General features: G+C 58.2%; 1 protein-coding gene across 3 annotated transcripts in view; it reads right to left on the bottom strand.

Annotated features, from left to right (window-relative positions):
* The window catches only part of KIF9 (kinesin family member 9), a 32,684-nt gene that overhangs the window by 12,538 nt on the left and 3,001 nt on the right, over positions 1-17,145 (bottom strand). For 2 of the 3 annotated variants that reach the window (XM_059664933.1, XM_059664932.1), the window contains 9 exons: positions 16,387-16,484; positions 15,498-15,663; positions 13,096-13,202; positions 10,506-10,730; positions 8,029-8,112; positions 7,829-7,921; positions 5,719-5,866; positions 4,594-4,658; positions 2,115-2,192 (listed from right to left, as the gene is read on the bottom strand). In XM_059664933.1, the coding sequence (XP_059520916.1) occupies positions 2,115-2,192; positions 4,594-4,658; positions 5,719-5,866; positions 7,829-7,921; positions 8,029-8,112; positions 10,506-10,730; positions 13,096-13,202; positions 15,498-15,663; positions 16,387-16,479 (1,059 nt within the window). In that variant the 5' untranslated portion in view covers positions 16,480-16,484. Of the gene's footprint in view, positions 1-2,114; positions 2,193-4,593; positions 4,659-5,718; positions 5,867-7,828; positions 7,922-8,028; positions 8,113-10,505; positions 10,731-13,095; positions 13,203-15,236; positions 15,664-16,386; positions 16,485-17,145 lie in introns of those variants that run through there. The other variant, XM_059664934.1, reaches the window with a different exon arrangement.

Genomic DNA, 17,145 nt, shown 5'->3' with positions numbered 1-17,145 from the left:
CACTGCTACGCAGACCTGGCAGGGGACCCGTGGGAGTGACAGAGTGCTGGCCAACATCTCCTGAGCACCAGCAGCACGACAGCACTGTGCGAAGAGGTTTCTACCCATCACCTTATATAGTGTGTGTGTGTGTGTGTGTGTGTGTGTGTGTACACACTAGAGGCCCAGTGCATGAAACTCATGCAGGGGGGGTGTCCCCCTCAGCCCGGCCTGCGCCCTCTCCAATCTGGGCTCCCTCTCACAGTCCGAGACTGCTGGCTCCTAACTGCTTCTGCCCGCCAGCCTGACCGCCGCCTAACCACTCCCCTGCCGGCCTGATTGACACCTAACTGCTCCCCTGCCAGCCAGGTCGCCCCCAAGTGCCCTCCCCTGCCTGCCATCTTGTGATGATGTCACGTGAGGGCGTCGCGCAAGGGCGCGACACCACCTAGGCTTTTATTGTATAGGATGTGTGTGTGTGTGTGTGTGTGTGTATTTCATTGATTTCAGAGAGGAAGAAAGGGGGATAAAGAGATAGAAACATGAATGACCAAAGAGAATCATCGATTGGCTGCCTCCTGTACACCCCACACTGGGGGTCGAGCCCACAATGCAGCTGGGAATCAAACCATGACCTCCTGGGTCATAGGTCAATGCTCAACCACTGAGCCATGCCGGTCAGGCCTCACGTTAGTCTTTGCATCTTTTTTTTCTTTTTCTTTTAATCCTCACCTGAGGATATTTTTCATTGACTTTTAGAGAGAATAGAGAGGGAATGACAGAGAGAAACATCGATGAGAGAGAAACACATCGATTGGTTGCCTCCTGGGCCAGAGAGGAGCCCGCAACCAAGGTACATGCCCTTGACCGAAATCGAACCTGGGACCCCCTGGTCCGCAGGCCGACGCTCTGTACACTGAGCCACACGACCAGGGCCACGCCTCGGAGAGTGGCTTCCGTTCCTCCCCAGCTTCACAAATAAAGCGGCTGAAGCTCAGGAAGAAGACGACCTTGCTGAGGCCACACAGCCGATGCAGGGAGCAGGCTGCTGAGCCAGGGCAGCCCGGGACAGGGGCCTGGGCTCCCAGCCACTGAGCCAGCGGTTCTCAAAGTGAGGCCTCAGAGCAGCAGCAGCAGCAGGGGGGACGCCTAGAAGGAGACTCCTCGGGCCCCGTCCCAGGCTGACGCCATCGGGAGCTATGGGGCCGGTCCAGGGGCCTGTGATCCGGCCAGCCCACAGCATCGCCCGGTGCCCGCTCAAGGCTGAGAGCCAGCTCCAAGCGCTGTTCCCTCCTCCCCCCTCCTCCCCCCTCCCCCCTCCCCTAGCCACAGGGCCGGGCGTTGGCCGCCAGGATGTAGAATCCAGAAAGGGTAACGGGTTTGGCAGGCGCTTGGGGCGTGCATGTGCCCCTGTGGGCAGCAACTGGGATTCCGTAAGCACAGTAAACGCAGCCGGATGACCGGCACGTGTTTCCCTTGACGAGATGCTGCCAAGATGCTCTCCAGCGCGGCCGGATCCATTCTCCGCCCGGAAAGAGAGCGGCGTCCCTGTCTCAGGACCTCTCGCCACCAAGTAGCAGTCAGAAAAATTCTGATTTTTGCTCGTCTGGGTTTTAATTTGCATCTCCCCCCCCCCTCATGGGAATGCTGAGCGTTCCCTCTGATTGGCCAGCCCTGCTTGCTGGGCTGGGAGGGAGGAGGTTCGCAGGGACACACCCGGTGAGGTTGGGAGGATGGCCCAGCTGGCCTCGCAGGTGTCAGTCAGGGACTTGCCTGCTGATGCCCCGGGCACTCGGTGCCCTGAAGCCCCTGACCTCGCCCTTTCCCCTGGCGGCAGCCCCCACGGGGGAGTCCGGGGACCCTGTGGCTGGCCGGTCCTGGAACAGGAAGGGACTGGCCCGGATTACACCTCTGAGGCCGGAAGGGAAGCCAGGCCCGTGTGACCTGGGCACCCCCCTGCCCCCCGGGTGAGGGCTGCCCGCAGGCCCAGTAACCCCCCTGCCCCCCGGGTGAGAGCTGCCCGCGGGCCCGCCCCCGTACCTCCCCGCCCCCCAGTACCTCCGCGCCCCCCGGGTGAGGGCTGCCCGCCCCCCAGGACCCCCGCGCCCCCCGGGTGAGAGCTGCCCCCCCAGTACCTCCGCGTCGTACTTCTCGTTGACGGCAGGCTCGGTGGTGACCAGCCTCATCCTGCTCGCGAACCGCAGCGAGGACAGCTGCAACGGACAGAGCACGCTACGGGGGGCAATTCCTTACGAGGGGAGATATCTCACAACAGGAAAGGGCTCCCCGAGGATGGCAAACCCGTTTAGGACAAGCTCCACATGGGCCCGGGGTCTCCTGTGACCAGGAGGGTCTGGCCCGAGCCCCTCGGAGGGGCCGCCAGCCGGGGGCACTGATGGCAGAGGCCGCGCGGCCGCCGCACACGCAGGTGCTGGGGACACGGCTGGACACGGCCCACCACACAGGCGGGCACAAGGCGGCCGGCTGCTGGTGCCCGAGGCCAGCTGAGACCCAGCCTCACGGAGGCCGACCCGGAGCCCTGAGGCCGGGGAGAGACGGGAGGGGGGCAGGTCACCTGGGAGTGGCCCAGGGAAGGGCCACAGGGGTCCTCTTGGCCGCGGACCCACCCTGCGACCTCGGGCAGGTCTGCGACGTCTGCCTCCCGGGGTCCCGGGGAGACCGGAGGTGAGGGTGCAGCGTGCTCTGGGCAGCGCCGCCCACTGGGAGCCTCGAGGGGCCTCCATTCCCACAGCTGAGCTGCTCCGTGAGGGGCGGGCAGGCTCCCCACCGCCAGCGCCGCGGCCCACGCCCTCCCTGCGGTCACCCCCACGGCGTGTCAGCGCAGGAGCAACAGGGCCCTTGACAGGAGCCGCCTTCCGGTTGTAAACATTTGGGGAACGGAGTCACCAGCTGCCACTCCCCAGTGCGCCTTGTCCCCAAGCCTGAGGCCCCTCGGCCGGTCCTCGGGCTCCGGGCACAGATCTCCAGCGGAGTGGGCACAGCTTCGGGGGCAGCAGGTGCCAGGAGAGCCACTCCCCGGGCAGTGACCGACTCGGGGGGAGAGGGAGGCAGAGACCTCATGGGGCTCCTCCTGGGGTTCAGCCAGGAGACCAGGAGGCCCTGACGCCTGCCTCTGGGGAAGCCGCCTGGCGTCAGAGGGAGCGCCCATCCCCTTAGCAGGAGGCTCCCTGGAAGCCGGGCGGTCAGCCCCTCCTGCAGGAAGCTGGAGGCCCCGCGGAGGGTCCTGCTCTGTGGTGTCCCGGGACAGGACCGACGAGGCTTATCCGAGGGCTGAGGTGCCCTAAACATCCACATTTTAAAAGCGACATGTCTAGCCCGGCCGGTGTGGCTCAGCGGTTGAGTGTCAACCTAGGAACCAGGAGGTCATGGTTCGATTCCCAGTCAGGGCACAGGCCCGGGTTGCGGGCTCCATCCCCAGTGCGGGGCGTGCAGGAGGCAGCCAATCAATGATTCTCTCTCATCACTGATGTTTCTCTCTCTCCCCTTCTCCCTTCCTCCCTGAAATCAGTATTTTTTTAAAAAGTGAAAAGTCTGAGGCCGTGGTTCTCAACCTTCTGGCCCTTTACATACAGTTCCTCATGTGACCCAGCCATAGAATTATTTTCGTTGCTGCTTCGTAACTGTCATGTTGCTGCTGCTATGAATCGTCATGTAAATATCTGATGTGCAGGATGGTCTTAGGCGACCCCTGTGAAAGGGTCGTTGGACCGCCAAAGGGGTCGCGACCCACAGGTTGAGAACTGCTGGTCTAAGGGGAGCTTTCCAAAGCTTCCGAGGAAGGCGGGGGGTTGGGGCGGGGGGGTGGGCCTGGGACCCAGAGCCCTCCATAGCCTCCGGCTCTCCCGCCCTTCTCCCTCCCCAGGTCGCCTGGGACCCTGCGGGGTGGATCTCCCTGAGTGACAACTCTAGCCGCAGCCCGTTCCTACTCAAAGCCAGACACCCCGGCCCCTGGGCCCAGCCGTGGCCTCAGCCAGGCCCTGCAGCTCCTCCCTCCTCCCCTCCTTGAGCCCCCCAGGCAGGGCCACCAACCCGCTGCCAGGAACACCGCCGCGCTCCCTGCCACCAAGGCCACGCAGCGCCCGCCTTCCTCACCCCAGCTCCAGGAAGACGCCTCCCTCTGGGGACCCCCCATCGGGCCAGGTGTGGCTCCTCCCTACCGAGCTGCTCCCCTCCCACCGCCACCGCTTGGCACACGGCAGACGTCTGACGCCCGTCGGTTCGTACCAGCCGAGTAGGCACGCCTGGAACCCGGGTTCCTTAGAGGTTTTTCACACGTACACCCGTGAGAACGCGGCATCCGCCCTCCTCGGCCCAGCTCCAGGGGCGGCCCCAGCGAGCGTGGCCTTTGCCCTCAGCCTCCTCTCCTGGCACAGGCCCCCTGCCCAGCCTGCCTCCCAGAGCTTCTGCCCCTTGGTTCTCGGTATTTGGATCCTGGCCGGACCCCTCTCAGCGATTTTGGCTCAGACTCCCCCCCGGGTGCCTCCACTCCTGGCAACGCATATGGCCTGCGTGCTTGCTGCGCCAGCCCGGTCAGCCACCCCAGCCCTGCAGCCACGTGGCGGGATCCCACGGGCGCACCGGCCGCGCACGCACCGTCTCGTCCAGCTGGGCGGCTTCTCCGTAGATGTTCGTCACCAGGACCAGGTTGCAGTTTCCCCCTGCGGGAGGCGGGACACGCAAGCCCGTGAACGTGTGGGTTTGCTGCGGGATTCCTTTGAGGCTGGGGGCCGGTTATGAACAGAATGCGTGTGTGCCCTCCACGTCCCATGTGAGAGTCCTAGCTCCCCAGGTGGTGGTGCCTGGAGGTGGGCTTTGAGGAGGTAATTTGGTGTAGATGAGGTCACGAGGGTGGGGACCAGCCTCGGAGAGATGGCGTGAGGCCGGGAGGGGCAGGGGCAGGTTTGGCTCATAGTCCACTCAGTTAATCACCAGACACCGCCCTGGCTGGTTTGGCTCAGTGGATAGAGCGTCAGCTCAGGGACTGAGGGGTCCCAGGTTCGATTCCAGTCAAGGGCACATGCCCGGGTTTGTGGGTTCAGTCCCCAGTAGGGGGCGTGCAGGAGGCAGCCAATTGATGGTTCTCTCTCATCATTGATGTTTCTATCTCTATCTCTCCTTCTCCCTTCCTCTCTGAAATCAATAAAATATATATATATAAAATAACCAGACACCAAGACTGTGTCAGTGGGCCCAACACAAAACCTGGGGACACAGGGCTGACAAGACACCGCCCTCACCCCCGTCGGGGAGACTGTGGGGGAAGGAAGGACGTCCTGGGCGAGGCCGCGCTGGGCCCTGGCGGTGGCGAAGGCTCTGCCAGCGGGTTTCGGGGTGAGCGGGAAGAGGAGCTGTTCCCAGGAGAGGCCAGAGCTTAGGCCGGCTTCCGGGAGTGAACAGCGTGAGGTGCTGCAGGTGAAGGGAGAGGCGCTGGGCGTGGTTCTGTGAAAAGGCTGCGCAAGGCGCATGCCACCGGGAAGGGGCCATTCCGTGATCACAGCAGCAGGTCGGCCAGCCCTGGCCGGTGTGGCTCAGAGGATAGAGCGTCAGCCTGGGGACTGAAGGGTCCCAGGTTCGATTCCCGGTCAGGGCCCAGGCCCAGGTTGCGGGCTCCACCCCCAGTGGGGGGCGTGCAGGAGGCAGCCCATCCGATCCACGATTCTCTCTCATCACTGATCTTTCTATCTCCCTCTCCCTCCCCCCACGCCGGCGGGCCCTCACCTAGTGAGTCCTTGAGGGCGTGGGTGAGCTTGCACTGCCGGAAGGGGATGTGGTCCCGCTTCTGGTCCCCGAGGGCGATGATGGCCTGCTCCAGGAAGGACAGCGACTTGTTGATGTAGGTGGCTTCCTTCAGGACTCGGCCCTCGGACTGCAAACCAGAGTAGGTTCCGCTTCAGACCCAGGGAGAGGCGGCCCCACCGAGAGCCCAGCAGGCCTGGCCCGTAGAGCCTCCCCTCCGTCAGGGTCAGGGGCGTGCTCCATCTGGGCCCGATGTCGCCCACGCGCGGCGGACCCCTCACACCAGCGCCCGTGGTGCTTGCGAACGCGATCACCACGTGGACACTCATGTAAGAACTCACTGAAAAGCCACACCAGCGTGGTGTACGTGTGGGTGTTTGTGCCGTCGCTTGAGCAGATAATCCTGCGGGTATTTACACAAACAGGAACGCTCACACGCACGCACAGAGAACGCTCATCCCAGTACACTGGCGAATGCTTTTTTTTGATGTTAACTTTTTTTTTTTCATGTATCTTTCCACTTGGACATTTTAACGTACCTTTTGAAGTTGCATGTTAATTTACAATGTTTCAAATTAGAATTTTAACCAGCTAATCACAATACTCCTTCATATACAGGAGTAAAAAAGACTTTAATACGCACTACCTGGCTAGTTGGCCACTATGCTAAGTTTTGGGTAGGGGAGAGCTTATTACCCAAACCACCAGCGGAGAGGGTCGAAGCCTGAGTCTCCCTTACCACAGCGCCGGAATGGAGACCAGATCCTACGACCCTCAGGCTAAGCAGCTTTTTTTTTAACTTGTCAATCACGGTTGACATTCGGTATTTTATATTAGTTGCAGCTGTGTGCTCTAGTGAATGCGTTTGCCAATACTCACATTCATATAAATATTTCAGATGAAACACTCATGCAAACACTCCTGTGAGCACTCACACTCACACTCACACCGAGAAAAGCTAATCGCTTGCTGAGAGCCAGGCTCCTTGTTAAGAATTCAGAGGCTACGCCCTGGCAGGTGTGGCACAGTGGATAGAGCGTCGGCCTGCGGACTGAAGGTCCCGGGTTCGATTCTGGTCCAGGGCACATGCCCAGGTTGCAGGCTCGATCCCCAATGGAGGACATGCAGGAGGCAGCCAATCAATGATTCTCTCTCATCATTGATCTTTCTATCTCTCTCTCCCTCTCCCTTCCTCTCTGAAATCAATAAAAATATATTTAAAAAAAAAAAGAACTTAGAGGCTATGATCTCATTTCAACTTTACAAAAGCCTGTCGGGGAGGAACTGCCTCTGTCCCTCCAGCTCCGCAGGGTCAAGCCCACCTGCTCTACTGCAGCCGTCGCCAACCTCTCGGGCCTCAGGGACCAGGTCGCCAACTTCTCGGGCCTCACAGACCAGGTCGCCAACCTCTCGGGCCTCACGGACCAGGTGGCCAACCTCTCGGGCCTCAGGGACCAGGTCGCCAACCTCTCGGGCCTCAGGGACCAGGTCGCCAACCTCTCGGGCCTCACGGACCAGGTCGCCAACCTCTCCGGCCTCACGGACCAGGTGGCCAACCTCTCGGGCCTCACGGACCAGGTCGCCAACCTCTCGGGCCTCAGGGACCAGGTGGCCAACCTCTCGGGCCTCAGGGACCAGGTCGCCAACCTCTCGGGCCTCACGGACCAGGTCGCCAACCTCTCGGGCCTCAGGGACCAGGTCGCCAACCTCTCGGGCCTCAGGGACCAGGTCGCCAACCTCTCCGGCCTCAGGACCAGGTCGCCAACCTCTCGGGCCTCAGGGACCAGGTCGCCAACCTCTCGGGCCTCACGGACCAGTTCGCCAACCTCTCCGGCCTCAGGACCAGGTCGCCAACCTCTCGGACCTCAGGGACCAGGTCGCCAACCTGTCGGGCCTCAGGGACCAGGTCGCCAACCTCTCGGGCCTCAGGGACCACCACTGGTTGGCAACCACTGCTCTACTGTGTCTCCTTCGGGACTGTGCTCACCACGAGGGGCAGCCCCCATGAGGCACAGCCCCCCCCCCCCCATGCCGTGCTCGGGCCACTGTGCCAGACACAAGGCCGTGGCTTGTTGAGAAGGAACCCACTTACCCCAGACTTGCCCAGCCGTTCCGAGCCTGCTAGATCCACCAAGTTAATTTTGGAAGTGATGTACTTTTCATCCGACAAGGTCCGTGAACGGGCCTGTGAAACATCCAGACAGATGAGACTGAGGCTTCCCGGGGAGGCCTGCTGGCTGAGGCCCAGGGCGCGGACCACGACGCCCGGGCGTGCGAGGGGCTCGCACTCACCTCCACGTAGATGGTGAAGATGCAGTGGGACCTGGACGAGTTCTTGTTCATCGTGTGGGAGCCGATGATCCGGTTGGTTTCTCCCTGAAGAGGAGGGGAAACGTGGATGATATTTTGAAAAACGTAAATAACCAGGCACTTGAGTCGTTGGGACGACACCGACAGCTGCACCGTGAGCGCTCCTCGCGGCGGGCAGCAGGCCTTCGGGCAGACCTCATTTATGAGCCAGTCGACGGGGGACAAGGCAGCGTCCAGATCTATACTTTGACCCGCATCTGGGGGTGAATGGACTCGCATAGCTTTCCAAAAAGCAAAGCGGCAGGGAGTTTGACGTGCCTTCGAACTGTTCACAAGTACCGAATCGCAATCGGCCCTCGTATCCAACGGGTAGGGAATGGTCTATCTGTACAGGGAAATGCCGCGCAGGGGGCAATCCTGGCAAAGAGTTTTTATGACAGAGAGAAGCAGAAGCCAAACTCGGAGCACACTGACTTGGGCACCACGTTACAAGGATCATACGCCTCGACCACGTGGCATTTGCCCCTGGGGTGCGAGGATGGTTTGACATCAGCACGTCGGTCAAGGGGAAACGCACGCGACCAGGACGGAGGACAGCGTTCTGTGAGGCCACAGGCTAAGGCAGGCAAAGGCATGGGTGGGAGGAAGAACATACAGGTGCTGCCACCAAGATGTTCCTAACAGTCACTTCTTGGCTGGGGGCTGATAGGTCATTTTTCTTCTTCTACAGGTTTGTGCTTCCATCTTATCTTTTTGACAGGGAACATGTACTGCTATTAAAAATGTGGGGGGAGCCCCGCCAGCGTGGCTCAGGGGTTGAGCGACAACCTATGAACCAGGAGGTCACGGTTCGATTCCCGATCGGGGCGCATGCCCAGGTTGTGGGCTCCATCCCCAGTGGGGGGTGTGCAGGAGGCAGTCGATCTATGATTCCCTCTCATCATTGATGTTTCTATTTCTCTCTCCCTCTCCCTTCCTCTCTGAAATCAATTAAAAATATATATATATATTTTTAAAAATGTATTTTATTGATTTCTTACAGAGAGGAAGGGAGAAGGATAGAGAGCCAGAAACACCAATGAGAGAGAAACATCGATCAGCCGCCTCCTGCACACTCCCCACTGGAATGGAGCCTGCAACCCAGGCACACGCCCTTGACCGGAATCGAACCCGGGACCCTTGAATCCACAGGCCGACTCTCTATCCACTGAGCCAAACCAGTCAGGGCAAAAAAATATATTTTTTAAAAATGGGGGGGAGGAAACAATAATTGGTGCTTTTATTATTATTTTTTATTGATTTCAGAGAGAAAAGGAGAGGGAGAGAGAAGTAGAAACATCAATGATGAGAGTGAAAGTGAATCACTGATTGGCTGCCTCCTCCACGCCCTACTGGGGGTGGAGCCTGCAGTCCCGGCCTGTGCCCTGAGCTGTGATTCATGGGTGGATGCTCAACCACTGAGCTACCCGGCCGGGCTCACCTGGCCTTGTTTGTTTGAGATCCGCCATCGCTAAGTGCTTTCCCATTGTACAGACGTAATGCTTGTTTACTCATCACCCCTGGCAGACACGGGGTTACTCCCGGTCTCTGGCTGTTACAGACAACACGGCCAGGAACACTGTGTAAAGCCCGTGTGTGTGAACACTCTCGTTCTGGGGGACAGATTTCTAGGAGTGGGACTGCGAGTGCGTATGGATAAAAGGGCTTCACCATTTTTCACGTCACCAGCAATGTACGAGTTCCAGCCGATATGACTCTTAAAAGAATAGCATACACTACGGAATTTTTTAATTGACTTGTAAAAGGTACTAAGGACATTAATGCTTATTTTTTTCTGTACCACAAATGCCCATGATTTAATGTTAACTGGGGGGAGGAGGGGGGGTATCTGCATCTACATAAAGAAGAAACTGCCCAGGAAAAAAAGACTAGAAGGAAATAAGCCAAAATATACATTATTGTTGCCACGTGTAGAAAACAAATAAGTAACTTTTTATTCATATATGTGTGTATGTATGTATCTATTTTCATTTTTGAGAGAGAGTGGAGCGGGAGAGACAGAGAGAGAGAAACTTCGATTGACTGCCTCCCACAGGGATTGAGCCCGCAACCAAGGTACATGCCTTTGACCCTTCAGCCCGCGAGCCGACGCTCTCTCCACTGGGCCACACTGGCCAGGGCCATTTATATATATATATTTCTTTTTAATTGAGCCCACAACCCAGGTAGGTGCCCTTGACCAGGAATCAAACCCATGGCCCTTCAGTGCGCGGGGCCAACACTCGCACCACCGAGCCCTGCGGCCAGAGCTCTTCCTATTTCAGTACGAGCTGAAAGTGCTAAATGAGTATATTTTAATTCTCATCCTGACTATCAAAGTAAAAAACTACGAAGGGGGTGAGGGAGAAAATAAGAGAAAGGAAGCAAGGGAAGGAGGGAGGAAGAAAGAAATCTCTCACCTCGAAGAGGAGGCTGAAGGCGTCCTCCTCCTGACTGGCGAGGTGGACCGACAGGCCCTTGATGAAGACCCCGTGCGGGTTTTCCACGACGGCCACCGGCGTGGCCGAGGGCCCCACGTAGGGCAGCGTGGACAGGAGGTCGAACAGGCTCTCGTTGTAGATCTCCAGGTAGGAGACGCCCACCGTGATGGCGTGCGTGGGGCGCTCCTCGATCATCCTGAAAACCTGGGGGAGGTCGGGCAGCGGTCGGGCCTCTGCAGGGGCAGCCCGTGCCATGGGAGGGCGGGCCTCGGGGGCATCGACGTGCGACCAGAAACCCTTCTCCTAAAAGGACTTAGGTCTAGTTGGTGTGAGGACCATCAGCAACCGTGACTATAATCATAGTCCACTGGTGATATTTACTATCACCTCGTTTTAATATATCTTTTATTGATTTATTTTTAGAGAGAGAGGAAGGGAGAGGGATAGAGAGATAAACATCATTGACCGCTGCCTCCTGCCCGCTCCCCAGGGGATCAGCCTGCAATTGAGCTGGTGGCCTCTTGGTTCCTGGTCCGGTGCTCAGCCGCTGAGCCGCCCCGGCCGGCACTGTCACCGGGGTTTCTGAGGCCTGACTTACAGAGCGGCTAATCCTCATTCAGTCCCCAGGAGTAGAGGCGTGATGAACCGGGAGGGCTCTGGGTGGAGGTCTCGAGTTGACGGGGTCTCCCCAGGCATGAGCCTCTTTCACCCCATGGTTTCATTCCCGCCCCGTAACCCCCGTGACTGACGTAGGGCCGGGCGACACCCATCCGCGGTCAGCTCCGCGCAATAAGGGATTCGTCACTCAGCTCGTAAGGGAAGGAGTGAAGCCAGACTCGGCCTTCTCGGCGCCGGGCAGCCGGTGCCTTTGGACGGGCGTCGCCCTCTCTGGGCCTTTGTTTCCTATGTGTCAAACGGGAGCCGCGAGATGAGCCTGGAGGCCCGCCCTGGCGCTAGCGGCCTCGCCCTGTGCTGTCCGCCAGGGGAGGCGCGAGCCACGAGCCACGGGTGCTGCCGACCCGCCACGTGTGGCCAGAGACTGCGAGGAAACGCGCTGTCACCCCATGTGATCTCAGTGAACTGAAATGGACGTTTGAAAAGCGAGGCTCGCCCGGACCGGTGTGGCTCGGTGGATAGAGCCTCGGCCTGCGGACTCAAGGGTCCCAGGTTCGATTCCGGTCAAGGGCAGGTATCTTGGTTGCCAGCACATCCTCAGTTGGGGAGTGTGCAGGAGGCAGCTGATCGATGTTTCTAACTCTCTCTCTCCCTTCCTCTCTGTAAAAAATCAATAAAATATATATATATTTTTAAAAAAAAACCCCAAAAAAACCCCAAAACAAAACCAAGGCTCAATTCAGTTACCAGTACACCTGTAAGTATATTCGGAACAACTTGGGTTTATAAATCTATTTCTCAGCTGTGAATTTTATGACCTCTACATACAGACAAGTATTTCTGATGAATATTTAGTGTCTAAATTGAAATAAACACCAGGTTTCAAAAACTTAATATGAGAAAAAGAATGTAAAATGTCTCAACACGTTTCACATTGATTACATGTAGAAATGATACTCTGGATATACTGGGTTAAATGACATAAATTATGAAAAGTTAATTTCACATGTGTGACTTTTTCAAGTGTGATTACTGGAAAACTCAAAATTGCCCATGTGGCCCTGGCCGGTTTGGCTCAGTGGGCAGAGCATCAGCCTGTGGACTCAAGGGCACAGGCTGGGGTTGCAGGCTCGATCCCCAGTGCGGGGCGTGCAGGAGGCAGCCAACCCAGGATTCTCTCTCATCATTGATGTTTCTCTCTCTCTCTCCCTCCCTCCGTCTTCCTCTCTGAAATAAGTAAAATGTGTGTGTGTGTGTATATATATTTTTAGTTGTACGTGTGACTTGCACTATATTTCTATTGGACAACACTGGCTGCACTACTGGCATCTAAGAAGACCCTGAGGCTCTGACAGCAGATCATTAGGGCGCTGCCTCAAAGCACAGAGCATGATGGCTTATGTCCGAGGGGGACCTGCCGCTCTTCCAGGACAGGGATGTACCAGCTCAGGATGCCCTGGGGGGGCCCTCTGCCTCCTATCTCCAGAGGGTCCTCAAACCCGCCTTCCATCTCGCTCCCCACTTCCCAGACCCCGGGGGGGGGGGCGGACTCAGACCTCAGAGCCGGGCCAGCTCGGCTCCCTCTCTTGGGGCTTGTGGGGGGAGGGCGGGGCTGGGGTGGTGGAAGCTCTGCAGGGCCCCTATCCCCTCATTCAAGGCAGGAAGGACCGCGATTTGGGCCTCAGATCCTCAATCACAGGCCACAGACCAGCACAGCAGCCAGGAGCCAGTCGGCAAGTCCCACTCCCCCTTTCACAAACGAGGAAACAGGCTCAGCCTGGGCGTGGGCCAGGGTCCAAAACCCGGACTCCTGGTTTCCTGAGGCCTCTGACTCACGGACACCCCCTCCCCCCGTGCATCCTGTCACCCCAGCGTCTCCAGCAGCTGGCCTGGGGCTGGCAGCACCTGTGGCAGAGCAGGGACCTGTGTGCCGCCTCCCCCGCCCCCCCACTACCTGCTGCAGGGCCCGGGGCAGGATCCCTCGGTGCTTGTAGTTCTCCGTGGTCCCCGTCATGGTGTAAGTCTTGCCAGCGCCTGTCTGCCCATAACACATGATGGTGCCTGCCAACATTTCAAAAAGGACGACTCGGTGACCTCCAGGGAAACAGCTCCGAGGATAGCTCTCCCCCTCCCCAACCCCCACCCCCCACCCCCGCATGCCCAGGGCCAGCCAGGACCTGGCCTGGAGGTGGCCATCAGGCGCCTCCGCAGAGACCGGGATTTCCTGCCATGGAGGGCGGGGGGGCAGGGAAATGGGGACATAAATGCTCAAAACACAGGCAGCTGCTCTGAATCCGAGGTCCACCAGGTGCTCTGCCGTTCCCGCCAGCAAGAGATCTGACCCAGGGCTTCGGGGAGGGGGCGGGGTCCCAGGGCGCAGAGCGGCTGCGGATTTCCCGGGAAGAGGAGGAGGGCCGAAAAGGATTGAACTCCAGCCCTTCTTTTTTTTGTTTTTTTGGTTAATCCTCACCCGATTTTTCTACTGATTTTTTATTTTTATTTTTACTGGCGGCCCGATGCACGAAATTCGTGCAACCACGGCTTCGTCCGGAAGGTCATTCGGAAGGACGTCCGGAAGGTCATTCGACATTCGGCTGTCCGGTCTAATTAGCATATTATGCTTTTATTATTATAGACTTTTAAATATATTCTTATTGATGTCAGAGAGGAAGGGAGAGGGGGAGAGAGAGAGAAACACCAATGATGACAGAGAATCATTGATCAGCTGCCTCCTGCACGCCCCACACTGGGGATCGAGACCGCAACCCAGGCCTGTGTCCTTGACTGGAATCGAACCCGGGACCCTTCAGTCCGCACCGGCCAGGGCAGAACTCCAGCCCTCCTTCAGCAAGGCCCTGCGCTGCCAGGGGCTCAGGGCTAGGCCTCCCTGAGGGGCTGGCCAGGCAGGAGGCAAGGAAGAGATGGGTTGGAAAAGGCATTTCCCGCCAATGGTGAGAATTCTGTGTAGATTGCAGGTTCCCACAGCACCGAATGGGGCTGCCAGGAGGCCCCTTCCACTTCCGGAAGCAGACACCCCAGCCAGGTCCTGCCCGGGAGCCCCTGCCCTCAGGGACGACTCCCACCTGCACCTCTCACGTCCTTCCACGGGGGCCCCGGGCTCAGGCTCCCACCTGCTCTTCCTCCTGGGCGGCTGGTGCCAGACCCTGTCCCCAAGGCTGCTCCTGGGGTTTACACGGCAGACCCACCAGGCAAGGTGGTGCCATGGAAACCAGAGCCTGCTTTGCCGAACGGATGCTCCGTGTCTGGGATGGACAGATTTTTACCAACCACCTAAATCCAGAACGTGCCTTGGAACCCAGACAGAGTGTCGACTGACCCAATGCAAACGAGCAGGAAGGAGTCATGTGGGCTGGGACTCAGGACCCACTTGTGGTCCCACAGCACCCGGGCCTGACTTCCTGTCTCTGCCGCCTCAGGGCCACCCCCCGCGGGTCAGAGGACCACCGACGTGGCCACAGGGAGTGTTTACAGCGTCTGAGCATCTCCGCTCAAGGGCCTTCTCAAAAATGTTCATCTTTATGCATTGATTTTAGAGCGAAGGGAAGGGAGAGAGAAACATCAAGTTGCTGTTCCACTGATTGACACACTCATTGGCCGCTCCTTGGATGTGCCCTGGCCCGGATGGACCCGCACCTTGGCCTGTGTCCTGGACCAGAATGACGCTCTAACCCACCGAGCCACTCAGCCAGGGCGCAGGGCCTTCCACAGACCTGAACGTTGCAAACACGGAACATTCTAGTCAGCAGCCGCCAAGTGAGCAAAGCCTACCAACTGAGATATACGCTAAGGATTTTTAAATCTTTAAAAGGGGAAAGAAAAAAAGATTTCAAAACAATCTTGCACCGAGCAAGTTTGTAAAAATTTCCTGATGCAGCTGCTTTTAATTTGTTAAGAAATCAAACGTTACTCATGTTTTTAGCGCGATATTCACACACAGTCCGATACAAGAGCGTCAACAGTCGACTGTGCTGATCGAAGGAATGGCAACACCACCAGCAGGTAGCTCAGAGGACGGCGTTTGCGCGCCGTCAAACGCATCACGAGGGCACTGTCTTCAAAGCTAGTCTGTGAGGAATTCGACACAGGGCAGCACAGAAGGTGAAGCCCCACGCGACCCCGAGCCGCGTCGGTCCTGTGAAGGCAGGCAGGGTCCGGGCTTGGGCCAAGCCAGGCCCGCGTGTCACCAAGCCAAGGGCGAGAACGTGGACACAGACAAAGTAGCGAACAGAAGGCCGCAGACGAGGACGTATTTATTCGCCGAGGGACACGTGCCCCTCCTCGAAGGGCCCCACAGGGCTCTGTCCCGCAAGTCAAACAGCTAACGCGCCCAGTTACCGTTGTAGCCGTCGAGGGCCTGCGAAACCACGTCCTTGGCCACGGTCTCGTAGACCAGGTCCTGGGAGGCGTCGTGGAGAACTCCGTCCAGCTTGAAGGACCAGTCTGTCTGCTGGTTATTGACAACTCCTCTCCGAGCATCTTTTTTTAAGTGAATATCGATGGTCTAGGAAGAGAGGAGACGGGGAGACAAATGCGTATTTGTTAGGAAATCGCTGCAAATTGGCGTAAAAACGTCACCGACGGCCGAGGCCTGATCTGGAAATGAAGAGGAGGTGACCCTTGGGAAGGACAGGGGCTCCGGGCAGGCTCATGTCTGGGTGACTTCCTAGGGCGGGAGGGAGGGAGGGAGGGGAAGTGCGGACCCATCTCTCCCCGGTTCACAGGGGGATGTCGTGGCCCCTCCTCTGATACGGGGTCAAGCGCATGTACCATGTTCTTACTAAACTGCTTTAGCACAGGGGGGCCTTTATTATTATTTAAAAAAGTATTTTTATTGATTTCAGAGAGGAAGGGAGGGGGGAGAGAGATAGAAACATCAACGATGAGAGAGAATCATGGATCGGCTGCCTCCTGCACGCCCCCCACTGGGGATCGAGCCCGAAACCTCGGCCTGTGCCCTTGACTGGAATCGAACCCGGGACCCTTCAGTCCACAGGCCCATGCTCTACCCGCTGAGCCGAACCAGCCAGGGCTAAAGGGAAACTTATTAACCAAAAAGATCATGGGAACAGGGAGTGGAGAGTTTCCTCACCGACAGCATCGTGGGGGAATGGCTGGGCCTGGTGGACCCTGGAGTCCGGCTGGGCTTTCACCCGTCCCGTCTGATCACCCCGGAGCGGGCGCGGCGGGACGGAGAGAGGCGGGGAGGCACACGCGTCGCACTTACTTTGTTGTCGTCGCCGTATCTGATCATTTCATGAGCAAAGTCATCGGTGGGTCTGACACGGACGAACGCGTGCACTTTTTTCCTAGCGCTCATTCTCGCTGGAGAGAGGAAAACAGCGACAGGGTCAGTGGCCGTCCATCACCAGGCGACGGCGAGAGGGGCGTCACTCCTCAGGCAGAGGCGGAAAGAGTGGTGTCCAGTCCCCGGGAGCCATCTCCCCTCCCCCCGGCGCGTTTCAGTGCTCTGCCCACAGGACCTCCTGCTCTCCAGGTGGCCGTGTCGTGCCCACCTCGACCCCGCCCCCAGGAGACTGGAGTGAAGGCTCAGACGCCACCTCCCGCCCCAGCCCTCCCGCGCCCATCTCAGGTGTGGTTTCTGGAACGGCTCCGTGTCTGAGTCCACTGGTAATTGCCTTGTTCGCTGTATTTTTCTTTTTTTAAAAAATATATTTTATTGATTTTTTACAGAGAGGAAGGGAGAGGGATAGAGAGTTAGAAACATCGATGAGCGAGAAACATCGATCAGCTGCCTCCTGCACACCCCCCACTGGGGATGTGCCTGCAGCCAAGGTACATGCCCTTGACCGGAATCGAACCCGGGACCCCCCAGTCCACAGGCCGACGGTCCATCCACTGAGCCAAACCGGCCAGGGCCACTGTATTTTTCTCGAACGTACTTACCATGAAAAGCATTAAAACTAATTCTCTTCTTTAAAAAAACAGTGTTATTGATTTCAGAGAGGAAGGGAGAGGGAGAAAG

The sequence above is a fragment of the Myotis daubentonii genome, chromosome 14 (genome assembly GCF_963259705.1).
Source record: "Myotis daubentonii chromosome 14, mMyoDau2.1, whole genome shotgun sequence".
NCBI classification, from domain to species: Eukaryota; Metazoa; Chordata; class Mammalia; order Chiroptera; family Vespertilionidae; genus Myotis; species Myotis daubentonii.
The sequence above is the reverse complement of the archived record's forward strand: the minus strand, read 5'-3'. Positions and strand labels throughout refer to the sequence as shown.